The 25,053-nt window shown below is 55.7% G+C and overlaps 1 protein-coding gene across 1 annotated transcript; it reads right to left on the bottom strand.

Annotated features, from left to right (window-relative positions):
• Nucleotides 1–82: 82 nt before the first annotated feature.
• Nucleotides 83–25,053, bottom strand: ITGB7 (integrin subunit beta 7). Its single transcript, XM_055124235.1, has 15 exons — nucleotides 25,008–25,053; nucleotides 11,941–12,144; nucleotides 8,450–8,651; nucleotides 8,201–8,371; nucleotides 6,921–7,162; nucleotides 6,464–6,622; nucleotides 6,131–6,226; nucleotides 5,833–5,922; nucleotides 3,248–3,394; nucleotides 2,390–2,586; nucleotides 1,928–2,151; nucleotides 1,499–1,718; nucleotides 1,191–1,399; nucleotides 792–952; nucleotides 83–624 (listed from the first exon to the last, which is right to left on the bottom strand). Exons 2-15 carry the CDS (start codon nucleotides 12,139–12,141, stop codon nucleotides 550–552), a joined length of 2,394 nt encoding a protein of 797 aa, XP_054980210.1. The 5' UTR covers nucleotides 12,142–12,144; nucleotides 25,008–25,053; the 3' UTR covers nucleotides 83–549.

Below are 25,053 nucleotides of genomic sequence, written 5' to 3'. Positions count from 1 at the left end.
TTTCCCTGGGACCAGCGTGGTCTGCTGCTCTGCCACCGCCTGCGATCTTTAGGGCCCTGCGAGTGGCCACTTAAAAGGAGAGCAGGTGCCTCTGTGTGGCTGAGATGACCGGGAGGGGCACAGGCCCTCAGCCCTGCCCAGAGCCGAGCCGCCAGAGCACCACCAGGTGGGGGGTGTCCCCCACCCCCAGTTCAAGAGGGATAAAACTTCTTCAGGGCAGCAGCAGGTGGAAAAGGCGTGTCTGTCGCAGGAGAAGAGACGGGCAGAGCTGGGGCCGTCTCTGGGGACTGAGATGTGGCCAGTGGCTGCCAGTGTCCAGCCAGCTCCCTCGAAGCGGGGACACTGGGGGCGGCGGGCAGCAGGCAGGGCCACAGCTGGGCTTCGAAGGAACTTTTGTGGGCTGGGGCGTCACCCCCGTGAGAGGTAGAGGAGCTGGGGGCAGCCAGGAAACGGCCCTCCGGTGGTCCCAGTGAAGTGAGGCGCTGGGGCGGGCGGTCCCGTGTCCGCTCAGAGAAGCAGCTGGTATGAAGAGCCCCTCCCCTCTCAGCATCAGGGACTCTCTGCCCCTTTGAAGCCAGGGTTGACGGTGGTGGTGACAGCACTCTGGTAGAGCGGGTTGTTGTCCTGCGGAGAGGGGGACGCGTGAGGTGGGCCCAAAGGCCACCCTCACATCCCAGCAGGCCAGGGGAGCGGGGGGTGGGGGGGTGGGGCGGGGGACCATGGCGAGGGCTGTGGAGCACTGGCAGGGAGGCAGGGAAGGCGCGGCCCCACGGCCGCCACCCAGGCCCCACCTGGTTCCAGTTGAGCCGCTGCTGCTCCTTCTCGAAGCGCCTGTACTCCTGGCGGTCATAGATCTCCACCGACAGCCGGTAGGCCAGCACCAGCCCCAGGCCCACGGCCAGGATGCCCCCGACACAGCCGAGCATGATGGCCAGGGTGTGGTCCGCAGCCTCTGCAGGGGTGCGGGGAGAAGACCAGCTCTGGACACGGAGGCGGGTCCCGGATGCTGCCACGCCCAGCCCCCACAAGCCCGACCAGCTCTGCCTCTGCCCGGGTTGGGAGGGCTCAGGGTTCCGGAGGCTGGGGCACTGGCCTTGCCCACCTCGGCTCTGCCTGCGTTCACGGCTGCTGCCGCCCGGGCCTGGCTCGCACCCCCCCATCTCCCACTCGGAAGGACACGGCCCACTTACTCTCAAGCGGTCTCACTCTCAGCACCACCCTGCCTCCGGCGTGGTCCTCCACCAGGAAGAAGAAGAGCTGGTTGTCCAGGGTCCGCTCTTGGCACCAGTTGTCACCCAGAACCGGGGCCGCGGCCAGAGTCACGTTGACGTGGGCACAGGCCGTGCTGCAGTTGGCCGCCAGGGCGCCCGTGCCGAAGGCCCCGCACTCAGCGCAGTCCCTGTCCGGCGGCGGCCAGTGAGTCCCCATGGGGCAGCCGCCCCCCCTCGCGCCAGGGACCGGGGGGCGGCAGAGGCCCCGTTCCCCGCATCGGTCTCACCTGTGGCTCTCGCACGACGTCCCGCAGCCCGGACACTGGTCGCACAGGGCCCCGAAGTAGCCGTCCAGGCACTGGCAGCGGTTGCACTCGCAGTGGCCGTGCCCGGTGCAGAGCCCCCCTTCGGGACTCACACAGCCGTCCGTGTCCCCACTGCACTCGCACGCCCGGCCCGTGCGGTTGGCGTGGCAGTGACACACTCCACACTGGCAGCGGCCGAAACCTGGGGCAGGGCGGGCCACAGGTGACCCCCGGGCTCCCCACACAGCCGGACACCCCAGGCCCCCTCTGAAGGCCTGCAGCTGACCTCTGCGTCCAGGCCCCTCCCCGTGCGCCAGGGACATCCTCCAGCTCCCGCGCCAGAATCTGGGGGGCTGGGCCTTCATACCCCGGAAGTGCCTCTGCCCGCCGCACCCCCGGACCTGCAGGTACCTCCACAGAGGACGCCTTCGTGGCGCTCACAGCTGGCATCGTCACACTCGCACAGGCGTCCGGAGCTCTGCCCAAGGCAGCTGCAGCTCCCACACTGGCACCTGCCCTTCCCGCTGCACAGTGGCCCCGTCCCGTTGGCGCCCCGGCACCCGGATTCCAGGTCTGAGGACGACAGATCTGCCTCCGAGCACTCGCAGAGCCGACCCAGGCGGCCAGGAGCACAACTGGCGGGGGTGGAGGGGGGGAACAGCAGAGGAGGGGGTCAGAGGCGCCCTCCCTGGGCCAGCCTTTCTGGGACCCCCAGACTCCAACACATGACTGCAGGGGGTGGAGGAGGGCGCGGACACCACAGAAGGGAACGGGGTTGGGACTTGGGAAAACAGCGAGAATCCCGAGGAGACAAAGGCCAGTGAGGACAGCGGGCGCCCCGGGGGGGGGGGGGGGACAGGACGTAGGTCTCACCTGCACACCCCGCACTGCAGGGTCCCGTGGCCCCCGCTGCAGTGGGGAGCCTGGACCTGCTCGCTGCTGCTGCAGCCGCAGTCGCACACCGTGCTCAGCTCCACGGCCAGCTCCTCCGAGAAACCCAGCGCTCGGAACCTCACGACCTGGGGCTCCGGGAGGCAGTGGGCAGCCCGGAGGGTGACCCGGAAAGTCACCTGGGGACAGGAGGAGCAGAAAGCAGATGAAGGGGGGGGGGGGGCTGGAGCAACAGCACAGTGGGGAGGGCGTTTGCCTTGCACACGGCTGACCCGGGTTCGAATCCCAGCATCCCATATGGTCCCCTGAGCACTGCCAGGAGTAATTCCTGAGTGCAGAGCCAGGAGCGACCCCTGTGCATCGCCGGGTGTGACCCAAAAAGCAAAAAAAGGCAGAAGAGGGTCTCACAGGGCTCCACCTGGAGCCCCTAGCCCCAACCACACCCTGCTCCTCGGTAAGGATGGGGGAGGCGGGGCGGGGGATCGGTCGAGCAGTAGGTGCAGCGGGGAGGGCGCTTGCCTTGCTCGCAGCCAGCCCGGGATTAGTCCCCCGCAGCCCGTGTCCCCCGAGCCCAGGAGAGACTCCGAGTGCAGAGCCAGCAATGGGCGCTGAGCCCTGCCGCATGTGGCCCCAAAAAAACTGAGTAATGAAGACTTGGGCTCCCACAGCACCTTCCAGAAGGGCGCGCGAGGAGAGTCGTCGGCCCCTGCAGGAGGGGTGGCTGGGAGGCGGCCCCGCGCTCCTGCACTGTTCTCGAGCCTGCCCCCATCTTTTCCTGCCTCTGTGGGCTTCCCACTCATGCCCCCACGCCCTTCCTCCGGCCCCCTGGCCGGCTCTCACCATCTGGTTGATCCCCACGTCAGTGCACTGGCCCCGGTGCCTGGCCTCCGCTGCCGTCTCCTCCGGGCCCCCGCACTGCGACTTGTAAGAGATGTCGACCCCCTCCGGCAGCGGGGAGTGCTCCAGCGTCACGGTGGACGACAGGTTCTGTGGGGAGACGGGGGGACCATTTCAGTGCGCCCCCATGCAGCCTCGCTTGTCCTCAGGCCTTGAGAGGCGCTTTCCAAGGCTCACTTTTGTTTTTTTCTTTTGGGGCCACCCCCTGCCCCGCTCAGAGCTTACTTCTGGCTCCGATCTCAAGGATCACTCCTGGCGGGGCTCGGGGAGACCGAATTGGATGCTGGGGACCAAACCCAGGTGAGCAGTGAGCAAGGCAAGCGCCCTACCTGCTGTGCTATGGCTCCGGCCCCGCCACTGCGCATTGTGAAGTGTTTCCACAGCAAGGAGCTACGGGGACTTTGACCGGAGCCTGTGCTCTGTGGCTGCCCCGACGCTGGCTGGCCCTGGGGCCACCCAGGGTTGGAAATGTTCTAAATGTTTTCAAACCCTAAACCAGGAGAGGGAGCTCAGGGCAGAGTCTCTCCTTTGACTGGGTCCTGGGGAATCGGGTCTATGTCCTGTCTGTGGGGCAGGCAGGCTCTCCACCATGCAGAAGCCCACAGTCGAGGGCAGGAGAGCCCGTGCAGGAGCTCAGGCCTTGCCTTGCACGCAGATGCCCCCTTTAGATTCTGGCACCGCCCATGGTCCCCAACACCAGCAGGGGGCACTCTGAGCACAGAGCCAAAAATAGCCCCTGAGCATCCCCAGGTGAGGCCCAAAAACCAAAAAAGGAAAAAACAAAAATTTCTAAATGGCCTAATGCAGAAATAAGGCCTAGACTCCAGTGGCAAAGAATGGTTATGGGGGGCTGGAGCGATAGCACGGTGGGAAGGGCGTTTGCCTTGCATGCAGCCGACCCAGGTTCAATTCCCAGCATCCCATATGGTCCCCTGAGCATGGCCAGGGGTAATTCCTGAGTGCAGAGCCAGGAGTAACCCCTGTGCATCGCCGGGTGTGACCCAAAAAAAAGCAAAAAAAAAAAAATTATCAAACAGGGGTGTTAGTGCCTTAAAGGAGAGAGCAAATGGGCCAGAGAGATAGTACAGTGGGAAGAGTGTTTGCCTGGCATGCAGCTGACCTGGGTTCAATCCACTAGTACTGTCAGAAATAATTCCTGAGTGCAGTGCCAGGAGTAACTCCTGAGCATCACTGGGTATGCCCCCCTCCGAGAGAGAGAGAGAGAGAGAGAGAGAGAGAGAGAGAGAGAGAGAGAGAGAGAGAGAAAGAGAAAGACAGACAGAGAGACAGACAGAGAGAAAGAGACAGAGAGAGAGAGACAGAGAGAGAGAGAGAGGCATATACAGTGTGTGCCGAAGCCAGGGCTCACAGCCTGCTCCTCTCCCTTCCTGCCCAGTCAGGACTCAGTGCTCCACAAGTACGTCCATGCTCCGGGTGTGAGCCTGAGTGTCAGAACTATGCAGAACAGCCCAGTCATGAAAGCTGCTGTCACCGCAGAAATGGACTGCACGCGGGCTGGAGAGACCGCACAGCTGGTAGGGCGCTTGTCTTGCACGCGGTGGGCCCGGGTTTGGTCTCCAGTATTCCATCAGGCCCTCTGAACACCACCAGAAATGATTCCTGAGTGCAAAGCTGGGAGTGACACCCGAGCATTGCCAAGTGTGGCCCAAAAAACAAAAGAAAGAGAGAGGAGAAAGGGAGGGAGGGAGGGAGGGAGGAAGGAAAGAAGGAAGGAAGGAAGGAAGGAAGGAAGGAAGGAAGGGAGGGAGGGAGGGAGGGAGGGAGGGAGGAGGAAGGAAGGAAGGAAGGAAGGAAGGAAGGAAGGAAGGAAGGAAGGAAGGAAGGAAGGAAGGAAGGAAGGAGGGAGGGAGGAAGGGAAGGAAGGAAGGGAGGGAGGGAAGGGAAGGGAAGGGGGGAGGGAGGAAAGAAGGAAGGGAGGGAGGAAGAAAGGAAGGAAGGAAGGAAGGAAGGAAGGAAGGAAGGAAGGAAGGAAGGAAGGAAGGAAGGAAGGGAGGGAGGGAGGGAGGAGGGAGGGAGGGAGGGAGGGAAGGAAGGAAGGAAGGGAGGGAGGGAGGGAGGGAGGGAGGGAGGGAGGGAGGGGGAGGGAGGAAAGAAGGAAGGGAGGAAGGAAGGAAGGAAGGGAGGGGGAGGGAGGAAAGAAGGAAGGGAGGGAGGGAGGGAGGAAGGAAGGAAGGAAGGAAGGAAGGAAGGAAGGAAGGAAGGAAGGAAGGAAGGAAGGAAGGAAGGAAGGAAGGAAAAAAGGAAGGGAGGGCAGGAGGGAGGAAGGGAGGGAGGGAGGGAGGGAGGGAGGAAAGGAGGGGGTCTCTACGGGGACTAGAGGGACAGTACAGAAGGCAGGCAGCTGGCCTTGCATGTCATCAACCTGGGTTCGGCCCCCAGCACTGCCTATGGTCCCTCGCGCCTGCCAGGAGTGACCCTGAGCACAGAGCCAGGAGCAGGCCCTGTGCACCACCAGCCGTGGCCATGCTCCCCCCAAACGAGGGCCGTCCCCCTGGGCCCGCGCGCACCTTGTAGGCGCTGGTGATGAGCTGCACCACATTGCCGGAGTCCTCGCTCAGCTCCCCCACCGCGGACTTGGGGATCAGCTTACTCAGCTCCTGAGGTGGGTGCGGGGAAGGAGGGAGACGGTGGGTCACGGTTCTCGGGGGCGGAGGATGGGCCTTGTTTTGTCTTCCTAGGCCCCTGGGCCGTGTGCACGGTTACTTTGGGGCGGCAGTGCCCCGGAGCCAGCCCCGGCCTGAGCTCCCCCACTCCGCCCCTCCCCGCCCGGCCCGGCCCTGCAGAGGAGGGCGGGGGCGAGCTCACCTGGTAGAGGGGCAGGATGCCACTGGTGACAGCAAAGATGGGCTGGATGTTGGCCGCCGAGAGGGCCTGGGCGACCTGCCCCACAGATGGGTAGTCCTGGAGCGGGGAGCAGGGGGCAGAGGTGAGCCCCCTTCAGATACGGGCCCAGCCGGTCCCACCCGCCACATGCGAGGTGCCCTCGGCCAGGAGGGGCAGGGCTGGACCCGTCCCAGAGCAGCTGGGAAGGCAGGGGCGACCGCTGGCCCGGAGAGTGAGTCTCGGGGGCTGGGGGCCTAGGAAGGGAGGCCCCGGGCTCAGAGAGGGGGAAGAGGGGCGCGGGGGGTGGAGACTCACAAACTCGGGGCTGCGGCTGTAGAGGCCGTTGCTGTCCAGGTGGCAGTGACCGTCACTGGGCATGAAGATGCCCCCCAGCTTCCCGTCCCCGGCTGTGTGGAACGTGTCATCTGAGGTGAAGACCAGCAGCCGAGACACGTTTCTCCAGCCAATCTGCCTCTGGGGTGTGGGGTGGGGGGGAGGGCTGAGCGTGAGGGGGCAGCCACCCGGCCAGCTCGGCCAGCCAAGGCCTTGGCCAGCCTTGCCCTGAGTCACTTTGTCCATCCCCTGCCTCCAGCTCCCAGCCTCTCCCCTGTCCCCGAAACAGGGACCCTTGGCCAGCCCAGCCCTGGGCTCCTGGCGAGTGAGGAAAACGGGGATGCATCCAGGTACTTCCCTCCAGCCCCCCGGAGGCCGGCAGGCACCACCACAGGTCCTAGTCCTGGCCCCGAAAGGTCCCTCGGGCCCCACCTCTCACCTGGCAGAGCGCGGCCTGCAGGATGGCATCGAAGCCGCCTTCGGGCGAGTCCAGGTTGCCAGACACGCTCTGGCGCCCCACCTCCTGCTCGAAGGCCTTGGCGTCCCCGGTCAGGGGCAGCACGTGGCGGAAGCTGAAGGGCGGCTGGCAGCGCTCCTGGCGCATGGGGCACGGGTGGCGGAGCTGGGAGGGCACCGTGCTCACGAAGGGTAACACCGTCTTGTCCACAAAGGAGCCGAAGCCTGGGGCAGGGGGCGAGGGGGTGACTGGGGGTAAATGCCACTGCCCAGCTGCCTGCTGCAGGCTCAGAGGAAAGCGGGAGTGGGCAGGACGGACATCAAGGAGGACCAGAGGGACGGAGCTCCCAGAGGCCGGGGCAGGAAGAAGGCGGTGGAGGAGATTGTGCAGGTACGTGGCCAGGGAAGGCTGAAGGCCAGGGAGAAGGTCGCACTATGGAGTGTACTAGCAAAAACAAAGTGTTCAATAGGGGCCTTGGCGTTTGGCGTTTGGGCTTGTCCAAGGGACAGAGGCTGAGATGGTAACATCTGGGCGTTGGGGGCCTGGTCCAGCTCTGAGCAGCCTGGAGACAGTCTGCGGACTTCCAGGCCTCCCTTACTTCTCCTGGACAGTGAGTCCCACCCACCATGGCCCATCTAGTGACTTCTGCAGCTCTGATCTGGAAGACAAATGGCTTTGGGGAGGGAGGTCAGGGACACGGGGCCTGTCCTGGTCTAAAACTGGGAGAGTGGGCTGGAGCTATAGCACAGCAGGTAGGGCGTTTGCCTTGCATGCAGCCGACCCGGGTTCGATTCCCAGCATCCCATGTGATCCCCTGAGCACTGCCAGGGGTAATTCCTGAGTGCAGAGCCAGGAGTAACCCCTGTGCATCGCTGGGGGTGACCCAAAAAGAAAAATAACTAACTAAATAAAACTGGGAGAGTCTGGAGGAGACAGTGGCCGCAGGATGCCCGGGTACCATGGTGGGCACCAGCCAGGAAGCAAGTGTGGTCCAGAAAGCAAACGCTCCAACTGGGAGGGGGCTGGCCCGTGTGTGCATCTGTGTACCTATATGTGCCCGGGTTGCACATGTGTACTTTACACGTGTGTGCATGCATGCATATGTGCATGTGTACATGTGTGCCCGTGTGTGCGTGTGTATACACATGTGTATGAGTGCATGTGTGTGCGTGTGTATGTACATATGTGTGCATGTGTGTGCGTGTGCGTGTGTGAGTGCGTGTGTGTGTGTGTGTGTGTGTGTAAGGTTGGCCCCGGCTCACCGATGCGCACGGAGCGGGTGAGGTTCTGCAGCCCGGCCAGCAGGTCGTGCCCCAGCTGGCGCACGCGCTCCAGGTCGTCCTTCATGGAGTAGCTCAGGTCCATCAGGTAGTACAGGTCCACCGGGTAGCCCTCGGCGCGCAGGAAGCGCACCTGCAGCTCCTGCGGCTCCCCTGCGAGGTGGGCGTCGGGTTAGGGCGGGCCCGGGGCGCCCGGGCGTCCCCCTCTGCCCCAGCCGCCCCGGCACTCACGAGGTCGCAGCGAGAGGCGGACGCGCTGCGGCGCCAGCTGCGTGGCTCCCTCGCCGCGCTGGCCCGCGCGCAGCGGCCGGTTCTGCAGCACCTCCTGGCGGCCGCGCGGCTCCTCCAGCTCCGCGGCCGGGCAGCCGCGCCGCAGCAGCTCCCGGCGCGTGGCGCAGCGCCGCTCCTCCGCCTCGCCCGACGCCGTGAAGTTCTAGGAGGCACCGCGGGCCCCACCCGGACCCCTCGGTGATTCCCCTTCCGGGACCGCCCGCCCCACGACCTCCCGGCCACCGCCAACCGCCCAGCCGCCTCCCTTCCTGCCACGCTCCCCTTGAGCCCGGCCCTCTTCCTCCTGCTCCCCCTCCTGCCCTTCCCCCCATCGGGGCTCCCCTGCCCCCTCCAGGGCCACCGGCTTCCTGTTCCCATCACAGAGGAGTTTGGCTCCTTGCCCCCGGGCCCGGGCCCAAATGGAAAGGCGCTCAGGCTAGGACACGATTCCTGGGGAGAGGAAGGACCCCCCTGCCCACTGTGTGGCTGGTACCACCGGGACTGGCCGCGAGGCAGGAGGGGAAGGAAATGGTCATCGCCTTCGAGGAAGGAAGGAGACACACAGCCAGAGGGCGGCTGGCACCTCTGCCCACTGTGCTGTGGCCGGTTCTCCCGCTCAGCTCCCAGACCCGGGCCCGCTCCCCCCAGGGCTGGGCTGCCCAGCTCAGCTGCTGAGCCGCCTCCCCTGGGGGTCCTGGCCTCAGTTCTCTCCATCCCACTCTCCTCCCCGTCCAGCAGCCCTGCAGCTATGCCCCTACTTGACGGTGTGGGCTTTAAGGCATGGATGACGCCTTCCCTTCTCCCTCCCAGTCACACGCTCCTGCAACGTAGCTAAGAACATCAACCCAGACTCAGACCACCCTGGACCTGCAGGGGTGGGGGATGGTGGGATGAGGCCATGCACGCCTCAGGAGAGCATTCGTGCCTTTATCTCTTCATTCTTTGGTTTCCTATTTGGGCCAAAGCCAGCTGTGCTCAGGACTTCCTCGAGGCTCTGCACCGCACCGGGGGAGCACTCCTGGTGTTGCTAGGGCTTATGCTCAGGGAGCCACATGAGGGTACAGGGGTGCCTGGGTCTGCCGTGGGCAGGACACACAGTATGCCCTTTGTGCCATGGCTCTGGGTAAGTGCGCTTATGAGACCAAAGGGTGAGGCAGATAGCTCAGAGGGTTAGGGCATTTGCTTCACTTCTGAAACCCTGCATTCAACAAACCCAACTCACTTCCCAGCTGGAGAGAGAGGACAGGGGTTAAGGTGCCTGCCTTTCACACAGAGCACTCAAGCAACCCCCAAGCACCCCAGGAATAAGACGCACAGGAACAAGCCTGAGCACTTCTAGGTGTGGCCCAAAAGCAAAACGAATGAACAAAAAAACAACAACAAAAGCAACGCCAGTTTAATAACCTTCTTCTTGGTGCCCCAGAACGACTGCCAGTGCATACTCCTACATGCCAGGAGTAGCCCCTGAGTACCACTAGGTGTGCCCCCAAAAAAAGAAAGAAAGGGGCTAGAGGGATAGTAAAGCAGTCGGGCTTTTGCTTTGCATGCAGCTGACCTGGGTTAAATCCCCAGCATCCCGGGGGCTGGAGTGATAGCACAGCGGGTAGGGCATTTGCCTTGCACACAGCGGACCCGGGTTCTATTCCCAGCATCCCATATGGTTCCCCCGAGCACCGCCAGGAGTAATTCCTGAGTGTAGAACCAGGAGTAACCCCTGTGCATCACCAGGTGTGACCCAAAAAGCAAAAAAAAAAAAAAAAAAAAAAAATTAAATCCCCAGCATCCCAAATGGTTCCCTAAGCACTGCCAGGAGTGATTCCTGAGTGCAGAGCCAGGAGTAACCCCTGAGCATCACTGGGTATGGAAAGAAAGAAAGAAAGAAAGAAAGAAAGAAAGAAAGAAAGAAAGAAAGAAAGAAAGAAAGAAAGAAAGAAAGAAAGAAAGAAAGAAAGAAAGAAAGAAAGGAAGGAAGGAAGGAAGGAAATAAGAGCATGAGAGAGCAGAGTTTATTTGTAGACTGCATGCAAACCTGAAAGAAAGCTCTCACCAGTAATAGAATCAACTTCCCAGCCTCTAGAACTTTAAGAAATAAGTCCCTATTGGGGCTGGAGTGATAGCACAGAGGGTAGGGCTTTTGCCTTGCACGCGGCCGACCCAGGCTCAATTCCCAGCATCCCATATGGTCCCCTGAGCATGGCCAGGGGTAATTCCTGAGTGCAGAGCCAGGAGTGACCCCTGAACATCGCTGGGTGTGACCCAAAAAGAAAAAACAGGGGAGAGACTCTCCAAACAATAATAGTGAGTTTTGTTGAAATATTGTATGCAATCAAAGTGAAAGTAAAGTGAAATTTATTAGTTACACAGGCGGGGGGGGGGCTTAGGGTGGGGGGGCTAGGGGCGTGGGGGGGTTTGGGGTGTGAGGGGGCGGGGTGGAGCTATACTGGGATTCTTGGTGGTGGAATATGAGCACTGGTGAAGGGATGGGTATTCGAGCATTGTATAACTGAGATTTAAACCTGAAAACTTTGTAACTTTGTAACTTTCCACAATAAAAAAAAAAGAAAAGAAAAAACAAAGTCCCTATTAAGTCACCCAGTCTATGGTTTGGGAGGGCAGTGTATTTTCTTTTTATTATTATTATTGGTTTGTTTTTTGTTTGAGGGCCACACTCAGTGATGCTCAGGGCTTACTCCTGGCTCTGCACTCAGGAATCATTCCTGGTGGTGCTCAGGGGCCATATGTGGCGTAAGAGATTGAACTCACGTGGATCCACAGGTGCCAGGCAAGCACCCTACCCACTGTGCCATCTCTCGAGCCCCTCACCCCCCAGCCATGGTATTTCTTTATGGCAGCCCAAGCTTACAGATATACTTTCTTGTGTCAGAAATACCCCCCTCATACAGACATCTCCAGCTCCCTCTACCCCACACGGAAACCTGAGCTCTAACAATGACACCCTTTCTCCAAACTCACAGTTCCAGGTCTCCACTTGCACACAGATACAGACATTAAAAATATCTGGTGTAGGGGCTGGAGCAATAGCACAGCGGGTAGGGTGTTTGCTTTGCATACGGCCGACCCCGGTTCAATTCCCAGCATCCCATATGGTCCCCCAAGCACCTCTAGGAGTAATTCCTGAGTGCAGAGCCAGGAGTAACCCCTGAGCATTGCCGAGTGTGACCCAAAAAAGCAAAAAAAAAAAAAAAAAAGGAAGAATAAAATTATCTGGTGTAGCAAGCTCACCTGCACACAGATACAGACACACCTCACACATTTGGGAGACAGGCGTGAGTGCACCCATCTGCACAGTCATACCCCGAATCCTGTGCACACAGACTAGGTCACACAGAGGATGTCATACATGTGCCCGAGTAGCCACAGATCCTGTCTAACTGCATCTGTAACATATACTCACACACCCACATAGTGCAAAGACCACGGGCCCTCTTTACCAGTTGCTTGCACCAGGCACAGCTTGGGTGTGAGAGAATGCACTTCTTACAGGAAGAGGCTGGCCGGCAGGACTCCAACAGGGACCCATCAGGGCTCCCCCATTCTGTGATGGCCCCTGGGGAGGAGACCTTGACGTCCATCTCACTCACACCTCTGCCCAGGGCCAGCAGGAAGAAAAGGACCACTGATGAGGCCATCATAACCTGCAAAAGGAATTAAAGGGTATTTTTAGGGAAGAACCCTACCCCTCCAGCCCCAGATCTCAGTTCTCGAAACTTAGCCTGTGGTTGTCATTCTCAAAACTCTGCTCCAGGGGTCATGGAACTTAGCTCAGCAATAGAGCACCCGATGACAGCTGCAAGGCCCTGGGTTTGAGCTCTAGCACTGCAAAGCACTGTAGCACTGTCATCCTGTCCCGTTGTTCATTGATTTGCTCGAGTGGGCACCAGTAACCTCTCCATTGTGAGACTTGGTGTTACTGTTTTTGGCATATCGAATATGCCACGGGGAGCTTGCCAAACTGTTTGCACTCCTATGGAATTGTTAAAAGTATCTGGCGTAGAAAGCTCATGATTTGGTTTGTTTGTTTGTTTTGCTTTTTTGGGTCACACCCGGCAATGCACAAGGGTTACTCCTGGCTCTGCACTCAGGAATTACTCCTGGCGGTGCTCAGGGGACCATATGGGATGCTGGGAATCAAACCTGGGTCGGCTGCAAGGCTACCCACTGTGCTATCGCTCCAACCCCCGAAAGCTCATGATTTGAAATAGCTAAGGTACAAGAACTATTGAAATTAAGTTAAAGAAAAAAAAGGTTTTCTTGTGTTGCATAAAAATTGATTGTTCAAAGGTCTTATGCTGTTAAGGCAATGTACATATTTGTATCTGCATTGGATTAGAATATTTGACCTAGAAAATCTTGTGAATTGAAATAATTATGACACATGAAAACAAGTTCAAAAAGTAATGGTTTAGTTTAAACATGAGTTTCTAGAGTTATAAAATTGGTTGCATAATTTATCCTACCAGTGCTCTATTTGATCTCTGAGATTTTTTGTACCTAAAATTTCTAGAATTACTAAGTAAGTAAGTAAAGAGGGGGAGCAGTAGCACAGCGGGTAGGGCGTTTGCCTTGTATGCGGCCGACCCGGGTTCGATTCCTCTGTCCCTCTCAGAAAGCCCGGCAAGCTACCAAGAGTATCCCGCCTGCATGGCAGAGCCTGGCAAGCACTGCAAAAAAAAAAAGAAAGAAAGAAAGAAAAGTCAAAGGAACAAAAAGCAAAACCAAGTAACTGGACCCAGCTCTTTCGGTCCCTGCAGTTTCCCTTCCCCCTGTGGATTCAGCAGTTTCCTAAAAAAGACGGGAGGGGGCAAGTGTCAGGCTGGGCTAGAGGCCGTAGGCAGCCCTGTTCCTCTGTGTGCAGAATTCCCAAGGCCAGGAGAGGCAAAACAGCCCAACCAAGAGCCTGAAGGGGCCAGAGAGCCAGCAGCAGACGAAAGGCACTTGCCTTGTGTGGGGCAGACACAGTTCCCGTCCCGGCACCAGATACGGTTCCCTGAGCACCGAGCCAGGAAGAAGCCCTGAGCACAGCCAGATGTGGCTCGACCCCCGTTCCCACCATCCAGTAGAGCCAAAGCTTTGCAGAGCAGCCAAACTGCTGGCAATTCCAGTCCGCCAGTCTCCAGCCTGGGAACTCGGGGTCTTCTCAGAGCAGGGGCAGACAGCCATCCCCCCTGTCCCCCCCACCCAGTACCTCCAGAAGCCCTGACAGCCACACCCACACCCCACCGCTGCTGCCACGGGAGCTCATCCATGGGCCCAGCTTTACAGACTCACAGTTACATCTTGGAAGAGCCACAGAAAACCACTGATCTCCTGGCTGAAAATTCTGGGGCGCCCTCAGGACGGGGGGCGAGCCAAGTCCCTGGCCTGCCAAAGCCACATTCGCACCCCATAGCTGCCACCACGCCAGCCACCCAAATCCAGTGCCTCAAAACTGGGCTCTGAAGACATGCCAAACTGCACAAAATTCCAGGTACACCCATCTTCAGGCTGAGAACTGTGAGGCCTTCTTGGACTGGGGGTGGGCTACCTCCCCGCAACTCCCTGTACTTCCAGAAGCCCTTGGCAGCCACCCCCACACCCCACAACCACCTGCATGTAAATTCACGGCCCAGTTAAATGTTCTGGAGCTTCAGTGAACAGTTTACTGGCCTGCCACACCTCTAAACTCTACAATATTGACCTCTCAGTAGGAGCACACCAAATTAGGTTGGAAAGTAACATAGAAGCCAACTGAGGGGCTGGAGCCATAGCACTGCAGGTAGGGTGTTGGCCTTGTACGTGGCCGACCTGGGTTCCATTCCCAGCATCCCATATAGTCCCCTGAGCACCATCAGGAGTAATTTCTGAGCTCGGAACCAGGAGTAACCCCTGTACATTGCCGGATATGTACAATGTATCACTGTCATCCCGTTGCTCATCTATTTGCTCGAGCGGGCACCAGTAACGGATCCATTTTTGAGACTTCTTGTTACTGTTTTTGGCATATCAAATACGCCACGGGGAGCTTGCCAGGCTCTGCCATGCGGGCGGGATACTCTTGGTAGCTTGCTAGTCTCCAGTCTCCATGCAGGGCTCTCCAAGAGGGGCAGAGGAATCGAACCCAGATCGGCCTCGTGCAAGTCAAACACCCTACCAGCTGTGCTATCACTCCAGCCCACATGCAAATACCATGCCATTTTATTCTCAGACCCAAAAGAAAAAAAAAAAGCCAACTAAGCCCAACACACAAAACCACTAACACACTAGCACAGAGGCTCAGCTAGCAACAAGAGCTTAGTAAACCCTCAGACAAAGACTTTATGACCCTAGAGTGAGAGATAACCATTTTCACAAGTTTTCTTTGGCTGGAGTATTTTTTTTTATAATTCCATTAGCCATCCATTGTAACAAGCAATATAAAATAAATTACGTTGTGCCTGTTAAGGGGACAGGCCTGTGCAGTCGTAGGGGGAATTCCCTTCACTGGTGGAGGGAAGGTCACACTGGAAGTGGGGCTGGTGTTTGAATATGGACTGCCTGTAACAGATGCATCATGAACAACTTTGTAAACCGCATGATTTGAATAAAGGGGGGTTGGAAATAAAGTAAGAGAGTCTGATCCCAAGAGATAGTACAGCGGGTAGGGTGCTTGCTGACCCGGGTTCAATCTCCGGCAACCCCTGTGGCCAGGAGTGATCCCTGAGCAGAGAGCCAGAAATACGTCCTGAGCACAGCTGGGTGTGACCCAAAAGCCAATAAAAGAAAAAAGGAAGGCTAGAGATGAGGGGGTGTAAACCAGAGGCAGGAAAGGGTGAGCTACTTTTTTTAAGGCCGGTGCTCCCACTCAGCTGTGCTCAGGGACCACTCCTGGAGGTGCTTAGAATCAAATCCCGGTTGGCTGCATGCCAGGCAAACGGCCTACCTGCTTTATTATCTCACCTATTATCATTATTGTTATTATTGTCTTGGCTTTTGAGTCAGACCCAGTGGTGCTTAGGGCTTATTCCTGACTCTACTTCTGGAAGGCTCAAGGAGCCATAAGCGGTGCCAGGGATTGAACCCAGGTTGGCCACATGCAAGGCAAACGCCCTTCCCACTGTACTATTGCTCTGGCCCCTTGCTCTACTGTCTCTGGCCTTAGGCGGGAGCTGTTCTTGACTGATGTAGCAAGAAGAATCAAGACTAGACCATGTACCTGAAAGAGATTAATGATTTCTGACACCTTAGACTCTGGCATAACAATATAAGGTTCTTAAGCTTCTTTATATAAGGATGTCTAAAATATACCGAGCTAAAATGACTAAAATTAAGGTAGTATATATTAATTTGCTAGGGATGCCATTAGAGTATCACATATTGGCTGATTAAAACAATAAAAATTTCTTTCCTTAAAATTAAAATTAAAAAAAAAAAGACTAGGTCATGAAGGCTGGAGCAGTAGTACATCAGGTAAACTGCTTGCCTTACATCTGGCTGACCTGGGTTTGACCCCCCACATCCCGTATGGTACCCTGAGCACTGCTGGGAGTGATTCCCGAGTGCAGAGCCAGGAGTAACCCCTTAGCATCTCCAGGTGTGGCCCAAAATCAAGAACAAAAGAAGATTAATCAATCTATGAGGAACCGGAATGATAGCAGGTAGGGCATTTGCTTGCATGCAGTTAACCCAGATTTGATCCCTGACACTAAATATGGTTCCCTGAGCCCACCAGTAGTGATCCCTGAGTGTAGACCCGGGAGTAAACCCTGAACACTGCTAAGTGTGGTCCAAAAATTTTTTTAAAAAGGAGAGGAAAAAAGATGAGACTACAAGAGCTTTCTCTACCACTTAAATCACATTCTCAGCCCCTGGGAACTTTCTAGAAGTTGTGATAGTGGAGAAAGGAATTCCAGGTTTGGTAAAATGCTCTTTTCTGAACTTTGCACTGAGGATCTAGATTAGAGATAGATCCAAATGGCAGGTAATTCTGGAAATAACCTCTAGGGAAGAGAGGGAGAGATTCTGAGTCTCATAATAGTGGTTAAGCCTGTGGCTGTGTCTCGGTGATACAGCACAGGCCTTCAGTATGTGAAGCCCCACGTTTGATCCCTGGCACTGCAAGAAACAAAACAAAACAAAAACTTCTGATCAATTTTTTTTTTTTTTTTTTTTTTTGCTTTTTGGGTCACACCCGGCTATGCTCAGGGGTTACTCCTGGCTTTTGCACTCAGGAATTACTCCTGGCGGTGCTCGGGGGACCCTATGGGATGCTGGGAATCGAACCCGGGTCGGCCGCGTGCAAGGCAAACACCCTCCCCGCTGTGCTATCACTCCAGCCCCCTGATCAAAATTTTTGAATAAGCCACTTGCCATGCTTCAAAAATAAAATCTGGGCTTTCTGACAGAAATGGAATAGAGGATCCTAAAATTTACATGCACTTACATGGGACTGTGAATAGACAAAGCAGTCCTTTTGGGGGGCCAGAGAGCACAGTGGGTAGGGCGCTTGCCTTGCACACAGCCAACCTGGGTTCAATTCCCAGCATCCCACATGGTCCCCGAGTATGTTCATGAGGATTCCTGAGTGCAGAGCCAGGAGTAAGCCCTGAGCAATACTGGGTATGACCCAACAACCTCCCCCACGCCCCCCCAAAAAAAAACACTAAAAAAACTTAATTTTCTCTTTTTCTTTCTTTTTTTGGGGTGTGTGTGTGTGTGTGTGTGTGTGTGTGTGTGTGTGTGTGTGTGGTGTGTGTGTGTGTGGTTTAGTTTGAGGGCACTGTTGGAGGTGCTCAGGGGCTTTCCCGGTACAGTACTCAGAGATCACTCTTTGAGACAGATGCTCACAGGTGGCTCCTAGAGGCGCTCAGGGGACCACGCAGTGACAGAGATGGAACCCAGGCCTTCTACATGCAAAGACTGAGATTCGGTCTTGAAAAAAGAACAACAAGTTGAAGGACTCACACTTTTCACTCTCATTTATTTAAATCTGGTTTTGGGGACACTTCTAGGGGAGCTCAGGGCTTACTCCTAGCTCTGGCTCAAGGATCACTCCCGGCAGGCTCCGGGGAGTGAACGCAGTGCCAGGGATCAAACATGGATCAGCTGCATGCAAGGCAGGTGTCCTACCTGTGCACTCTCTCTCCAGCCCCATGTAGTACTATTTCAAATTATATATTAAAAGCTTTTGGGGGCACACCCAATGATGCTCAGCGCTTACTCCTGGCAGTGCTCAGGGGTCCATATACTGTGCTAGGATTTGAATCAGGGTCAGCTGCATGTAAAGCAAGCACCCACCTTAATCCCAGCATTATCTCTCCAGCCCCTATGAAAAGTAATAGAAAAGGCGAAGGTTCTAACTCAGCAGCAGAGCGCTTTTCATGCTTTATGAGGCTTTGGGTTTAGTCACCAGCACCACCAAAAAAATAAAAATGAACCAAAGATCTCAGTTTAAGTCCTTAAATTCTAAACTCTAAGACAGGTAAATCTGTAATATCTTGGACTTGACAATAAATTTTTTTTTTCCTTTTTGGGTCACACCCAGCATTGCTCAGGGGTTACTCCTGGCTCTGCACTCAGGAATTACTCCTGGTGGTGCTTGAGGGGCCATATGGGATGCCGGGGATTGAACCCAGGTAGGCCGAGTGCAAGGCAAATGCCCTACCCACTGTGATAGCTGTGATAGTTATGCTATCACTTCGGCCCCTTGACAATAAATTCTTTAAATTTTTTGGGGGGGAGTCACACTCGGCGATGCACAGGGGTTATTCCTGGCTCATGCACTCAGGAATCACTCATGGCAGTGCTTGGGGGACCATATGGGATGCTGGGAATCGAACCCAGGTCGGCTTCGTGCAAGGCAAATGCCCTACCCGCTGTACTATCACTCCAGCCCCTCTTTTTTTGTTTCTTTTTTTACTTGATGTGCTTTTGCTGTCACAGTTAAGAATTTATTGTCGGGGCTGGAGCGATAGCACAGCGGGGAGGGCATTTGCCTTGCACGCAGCCAACCCGGATTGGATTCCCAGCATCCCATATGGTTCCCCGAGCACCACCAGGAGTGATTCCTGAGTGCTAAAGCCAGGAGTAATTCCTGTGCGTCGCCAGGTGTGACCCCCCCAAAAAAAAAAAGTAGAAACTGTTCACGCAGACATTTGGTTTCAAGGATCACATTCATGCCAGAAGGAAAAACTGACACGCTACTTTCAAAAAGAAACATGTTTCCTGGAAAGCAATAAAAATATATATATGTACATATATATATTTTTTAAAGATAAATTAAGGGGCCAGAGCGATAGCACAGCGGGTTGGACATTTGTCTTGCACGTGGCCAACCTGGGTTAAGTCCTCAGCATCCCATATGGTCCCCCCCAAGCACCGCCAGGAGTAATTCCTTAGTGCAGAGCCAAGAGTAACCCCTGAGCATAACCGGATGTAACCCCCAAAATAAAATAAATAAATAAATAAATAAATTGAACTTCATCATGATTAAGAATTTTGTCCATAGAAGGATGCTCTGGAAAGAGTGAGAAGAGAGGCCACAGGTGGGAGAGGACTTAGCTCCCTGGACAGGGGCATCCAGAGCCATTGTCCAATCCAGTGGGAGGGGTGCTTTTCTTGCAGGCACCCACCTGGGTTTGATCCCAAGCAGAAATTACATTCCTCAAACCCCACCGGGAGTGATTCCTACATTCGCAGGCAGGAGTAAACCCTGAGCCGGCCAGGTGTGGCTCAAACACAAAAACAAAAAGAAAAACCAAAGAAAGCTCAAAAGACTGCATTAGGGCTTCTGTGCAGGAGGCCCAGGTTCCGGCTGGCGCCTCCCCCTCCCCCCAACAGAGGGGAGGACCGCTCCCCTCTTCCCAGGCTCCAAAACAAGAACAAGAGGACAGGCCATATCAAATAGGGAAAATATTTGCAACGCTTATGTCCCATATGTATCCAGGAACATAAAGAACTCTCAGCACGCAACAACAACAAAAAAGACAAACAATCCACTTCAGACTTCAGACGGGGAGGGCTGGGGGTGGAGAGTGTCTCCCAGGCTACCTGGGGGAGGGGCCTGGCGATTTTTGACCAACTAGTCTGAGGCTGCTGCGGGCTGCTCAGAGCCTGCTCTGCTGGGGATCACCCAGGTCACCCCTGTGGTGGTCAGGAACCTCGGGGGTGGCCGCAGCCGTACTGAGGGGCCGTGTGCTTCTGGGGACTGGACCTTGCGTGCAAGACTCGTGCTCCGGACTTTTGTGGTGGTTTTGTTTGGAGGCCACACCTAGAGATGTTCAGGGGTTACTCCTGGCTCTGCACTCAGGGGTGGCAATTGGTGGTGCGTGGGGGACCCTGTGGGATTCCAGGGATTGAAGTGGGTCCTCTGCGTGCAAGGCAAGCATCCCACCTGTGTGCTGTCTTTCCTGGCCGACCCAGGTTGGATCCCTGGTACCTCATGTGGTCCCCTGAGCCCTCTAGGAGTAATTCCTAAGAGCAGAGTGAGGGATAAACCCTGAACCCCACAGGATGTGACTCCTCTTCTCACCCCTGCCACCAAGGAAAAGAAAAGGGGGGGTGGAGGGGGACAAAGAACTTAGTAAGTTTCAGTCTTTTGTCTTTTTCTTTTCCCCTTTGTATTAGCAGGGAGTAATTTGGGCCGTACCTAATACTGAGGGTTAAACCTGGCCTCTTATGGAAAAGCGCTTGAGCATTTAGAGTTCTCTTCCTAGTCCCATAACATTTGGTTAAAGACGATATATATACAGGGGCTGCGGCGATAGCATAGGGGGTAGGGCGTTTGCCTTGCACGTGGCTGACCCAGGTTCGATTCCCAGCATCCCATAGGGTCCCCTGAGCACCGCTGGGAGTAATTCCTGAGTGCAAAGCCAGGAGTAACCCCTGTGCATCTCGGGATGTGACCCAAAAGCAAAAAAAAAAAAAAAAAGGGAGTACATTTTTGTCTGTAAAAATAGTACAGGGGTTAAGGAGCTTGCTTTGCACATGAAGGCTCCTAGTTTGACCCCAAGCACCACGTAAACACTGCCAGGCGTGATCCCTGAGCACAGAGTCAGGCGTGACCCCAAAGCACTACTAGTGTGTGATCTAAAATCGCCTTCCCCCCAAAAAAAGGGGAAAAAATTGAGGGAGCCAGAGAGATGACTGATCACAAGCAAAGCTTTGCATGGAGAAGGCGAGATAAGATCGCGAGCACCACATGGCTCAGTTCCTTGACCACTGCCGGTGTTAACCCAAAGGGAAAAATTGGAGGGGAGGGCCCTAAAGGGGCCCAAGACCTGGGGCCCAAGACCAGTTATGAGCCACACCCAGCAGATTTAGGCGTGCCCAATCTGCACAGACGTTGCAGATCAAACCCAAAGCGAGCACGGGCAAGGTATCTACACAACCACTGGAACCACATCCCCAGTGTCACAGTGAATTTTTTTCTTCCGTTTGGATTTTTTTTTTTTAATTTTGGTTTTGGGGTCACACCTGGTAGTACTCGGGGCAAGTCCCCAACCTATGCTTTGGAGTTGCTCCTGGCAGTGCTCAGTGCTCAAGAGACCCTATTTGGTGCCAAGGATCGAACCCAGACCTCCTGCAGGTAAAGCCAGCACTCAGCCTCTTGAGCTCCAGCCCCATCCAAAATAATTTAGATGAGGGTCTAGAGTGATAGTATAGCTGATAGGGCATTTTCTTTGCACGCGGCCGACCCGGGTTCAATTCCCAGCATCCCATATGGTCCCCTGAGCACCGCCAGGGGTGATTCCTGAGTGCAGAGCCAGGAGTAACCCCTGTGCATCACCAGGTGTGATCCAAAAAGCAAAAAAAAAAAAAAAATTTAGATGAACTGCTGAGGATTATATGCAGGGCCTGAAAAAATAATTAAATTAAAAATCAGGGGCTAGAGTGATAGCACAGTGGGTAGGGCGTTTGCCTTGCACGCAGAAGACCTGGGTTCAATATCCAGCATCCCATATTGTCCCCTGAGCACCGCCAGGGGTGATTCCTGAGTGCAGAGCCAGGAGTAACCCCTGTGCATCACCAGGTGTGACCCAAAAAGCAAAAAAAAAAAATTTAGATGAACTGCTGAGGATTATATGCAGGGCCTGAAAAAATAATTAAATTAAAAATCAGGGGGTGGGGCTGGAGTGATGGCATAGCGGGTAGGGCGTTTGCCTTGCACGCGGCCGACCCGGGTTCAAATCCCAGCATCCCATATGGTCCCCTGAGCACAGAGCCAGGAGTAACCCCTGTGCATCGCCAGGTGTGACCCAAAAAACCAAAAAAAAAAAAATAAAATAAAAATAAAAAAATAAAAATCAGGGGCTAGAGCGATAGCACAGTGGGTAGGGCGTTTGCCCTGCACGCAGAAGACCTGGGTTCAATATCCAGCATCCCATATGGTCCCCTGAGCACCGCTAGGGGTGATTCCTGAGTGCAGAGCCAGGAGTAACCCCTGGGCACAGCCAGGTGTGGAAAAAAAAATCAAAAACAACTCAAGGCCTGGTAAAAATTAAAGTAATAATAATAATAATAATAATGGCCAGTGAGATGACACTAGGAGTGGAGCACCTGTTCTGCATGCAGGAGGCCTGGATTTAATCTCCAATAATGTATGGTGCCCCGAGCACCACTGGGAGTCACCCCTGAACACCACCGACCATGGCTCGAACAAATGAAAATGTTCTTTAACGGGCTGAGTGTGAAGTGCTGGTCTTGAGCATGGCTGACCCCAGTTCAATATCCAGCACCATAAGTGGTCCCCTGAGCACAGTTGGGTATGGCTTCAAAACAAAAATATCCACTCATTTTTATGATTGTATATTGTTGCTTATATCTTCCTAGAGATTGTTATATTCATAGAGAAGTATGAATATATACTCTTTAAATGGCAGGCCCAAATGGTAGAACTTGATAAATGATATTAAGTAGTTTGATAAATGATGGACTGGAGCGATAGCACAGCAGATAGGGCATTTGCCTTGCACACGGCTGACCTGGGTTCGATTTCTCCGTCCCTCTCGGAGAGCTACCGAGAGTATCCCACCCGCACGGCAGAGTCTGGCAAGCTACCCATGGCATATTTGATATGCCAAAATCAGCAACAACAAGTCTCACAATGGAGACACTATTGGTGCCCGCTCAAACAAATCAATGAACAACAGGCCCACAGTGCTACAGTGCAGATAAATGATACTTTACACATGTTTTTGTTTGGGGGCCACACCCACCAGTGCTTAGAGGTTATACTTGGCTCTGCACTCGGGGGTCACTCCTGGAGGGGCTCGGGGACCATATGTGGGCCCAGGGACGGAACTCGGACCAGCCAATGCCAGCCAAGCAGCCTACCCGCTGTCCTATTGCCCTGGCTCCAATCCCGGGGAGGATTTGTGAGGCCAGCAAGCAGGAGTCACTTGTCACATTAATGAGTATTGCCACCGTCTCTGAGGGTTGTGCCAGTTTGTATCTCTTTCTTTTGTTGCTTTTGGCTTTTTGGCTCACACTCAGCGATGCACCAGGGTTACTCCGGGGCGGGCCTGCACGCAGGAATTACTCCTGGCGGTGCTTGGGGGACCATATGGGATGCTTCTGCATGCGAGGCAAACGCCCTGCCCTATGTGCTATGACTCTGTGCCTCTTTCCCTGTCCCCACTCATTGCTCTAACTCCCTCTGTGTCTCTTGGAGCCTCAGACCGGGTGCCCCGTGGCTGGGGTGTGGGGAAGGGTGGGACCAAGTCACTGGCTTCCCAGTTGAGCACTGGCTCGGCCTCCCCCTCCCCATCCATCACCTCAGCCCTGCAGGCCTGCAGCTGCTCTGCACCGTGTGGTCAGGGAGGCCCCTTGACTCACTGCACCCACTGGCTTGGCTCCTTACTCACAGGGCCCCTGCCGCCCACACAGCCTCTTCCCCCAACAGAGCCCCCTGAGAGCCCCCAGCTCCATCCCCCTCCCTTCAAGGGCCTGGCACTGAGACACCTCTCTCTCTCTCTGTCTCTCTTTCTGTGTCTCTCTGTCTCTGTCTCTGTCTCTGTCTCTGTCTCTGTCTCTCTCTCTCTCTCTCTCTCTCTCTCTTGGCTTTTTGGGTCACACCTGGCGATGCACAGGGGTTACTCCTGGCTCTGCACTCAGGAATTACCCCAGCGGTGCTCAGGGGACCATATGGGATGCTGGGAATTGAACCCAGGTTGAGCCGCATGCAAGCTCTACCCGCTGTGCTATCCCTCCAACCCCAATATTTCTCTTAATCAGCTTCTCTGTCCTCTCTCCTCTCCCCGCCTTCCAGTGCTCTCTCTCTCCCCCTCACACCCTCTCCATGCAATTCTCCCTCCTCCCCTCCCTACTGAAACTTTAATTATGTCTCTTGCTACTTATCTTCACATCTTCAGTTCTTTGTTTTACTTCCTTTTCCCCTTTCCCCAGACTGTAGCGTAACAGAGTAGCAGAACCTTGGGGAGGTGGGGGGGATGGGGGTCAATGGAAACCTAAGTCACTCACGGGCTGTGAAGCAGCGACTTGCTCAAGGTCAAGATGAGGTGGGGGCTGAGGGGATGAAAGCAGAATGTGGCCTGGTGACCCAGGAGGACTCTGCCGGGCTGGGGCACCTGCCTGCAATCCCCTGGGCACCAAGCAGGAAGCAGCCCCCCAGGAACCCATGGGTGTGGCCCCCAAACCAAACTGAAACTAAATAAACTGTGTCTTCTCTAATCAAAAAGGGCTCTAATCTCTCTCTTGCCCTGGAGGATTTTTTCCCAGGCTTCCCATATTACCCTATGGTGCTGGACTCCATGTCCATGCTCACTCCAGGGCCGGAAAGATAGGACTACGAGTAAGGCACTCGCCTTGCAAGCGGCTGAATTGGATTCAATTCCTGGCATCCCAAGTGGTCCCCAGCACCACCAGGGAGTGATCCTTGAGCACAGAGTCAGGAGTAAGCCCTGAGCACCAAGGTGTGACCCCCAAACTAACTGAAAAGCCAAAAGTAAGTCTCACTCCAGTACGCATCCTATTCTCTGAGCGAAGTAGGGTGTTTGCCCGACAAGGGGCGAGCCCGGGTGGGAAACCTGGCATCCTGTCCGGATGGTCCCCCAGCACCGCCAGGAGTAGCCGCTGGGTCCAGAGCCAGGAGGAACTCCTGAGCATCGCAGGCTGTGGCCCCCAAACTCAAGACAAAACCAACAAAAAGATGCACAGCTTGTTCTGCCCCGCCAGTCCCCAGGAGGGAACAGACATTGGTGGGGTGGTGGCGGGGACCCATCTATGGGGACCCATGGGGGTACAGTCTACGGCCAGGCAGCCACCAGGCGCCACCAGGAGCCCAAGGCACAAAGCAGCTGCAAGGAAAGCTCAGATGCCAGCCCTTACCCACTCTGCCAACTCCTTTGCCCACCCCGGGGGCTGATGCAGGAGGGGGGTGGGAGAAGCCCGGGCCCTGTGGGATGGTAGGAATGAGGGCGGGTCACAGGTGCCTCCTCCCTCAGGTCCCAGCAGAACCAGGGAGCCCGCAGGCCAGCCCCCTTCCCAGCGGGGACTCTGGGGAGGACTAGGCGAAGGTACTCACTGTGCAGCGGGCCCTTCCTCGGCGGCAGCAGCTCCGTGTACTGATG

The sequence above is a fragment of the Sorex araneus genome, chromosome 2 (genome assembly GCF_027595985.1).
Source record: "Sorex araneus isolate mSorAra2 chromosome 2, mSorAra2.pri, whole genome shotgun sequence".
In the NCBI taxonomy this organism is placed as follows: Eukaryota; Metazoa; Chordata; class Mammalia; order Eulipotyphla; family Soricidae; genus Sorex; species Sorex araneus.
The sequence above is the reverse complement of the archived record's forward strand: the minus strand, read 5'-3'. Positions and strand labels throughout refer to the sequence as shown.

Coding starts and splice junctions, on each gene's coding strand:
- ITGB7 (XM_055124235.1), bottom strand. CDS start 12,141: ATGATGGCCTCATCAGTGGTCCTTTTCTTCCTGCTGGCCCTGGGCAGA. Junction 3,395..5,832: donor TCATCACCAGCGCCTACAAG/GTGCGCGCGGGC, acceptor GTCTCCCCACAG/AACCTGTCGTCCACCGTGAC. Junction 1,719..1,927: donor CGAAGGCGTCCTCTGTGGAG/GTACCTGCAGGT, acceptor GCCCTGCCCCAG/GTTTCGGCCGCTGCCAGTGT.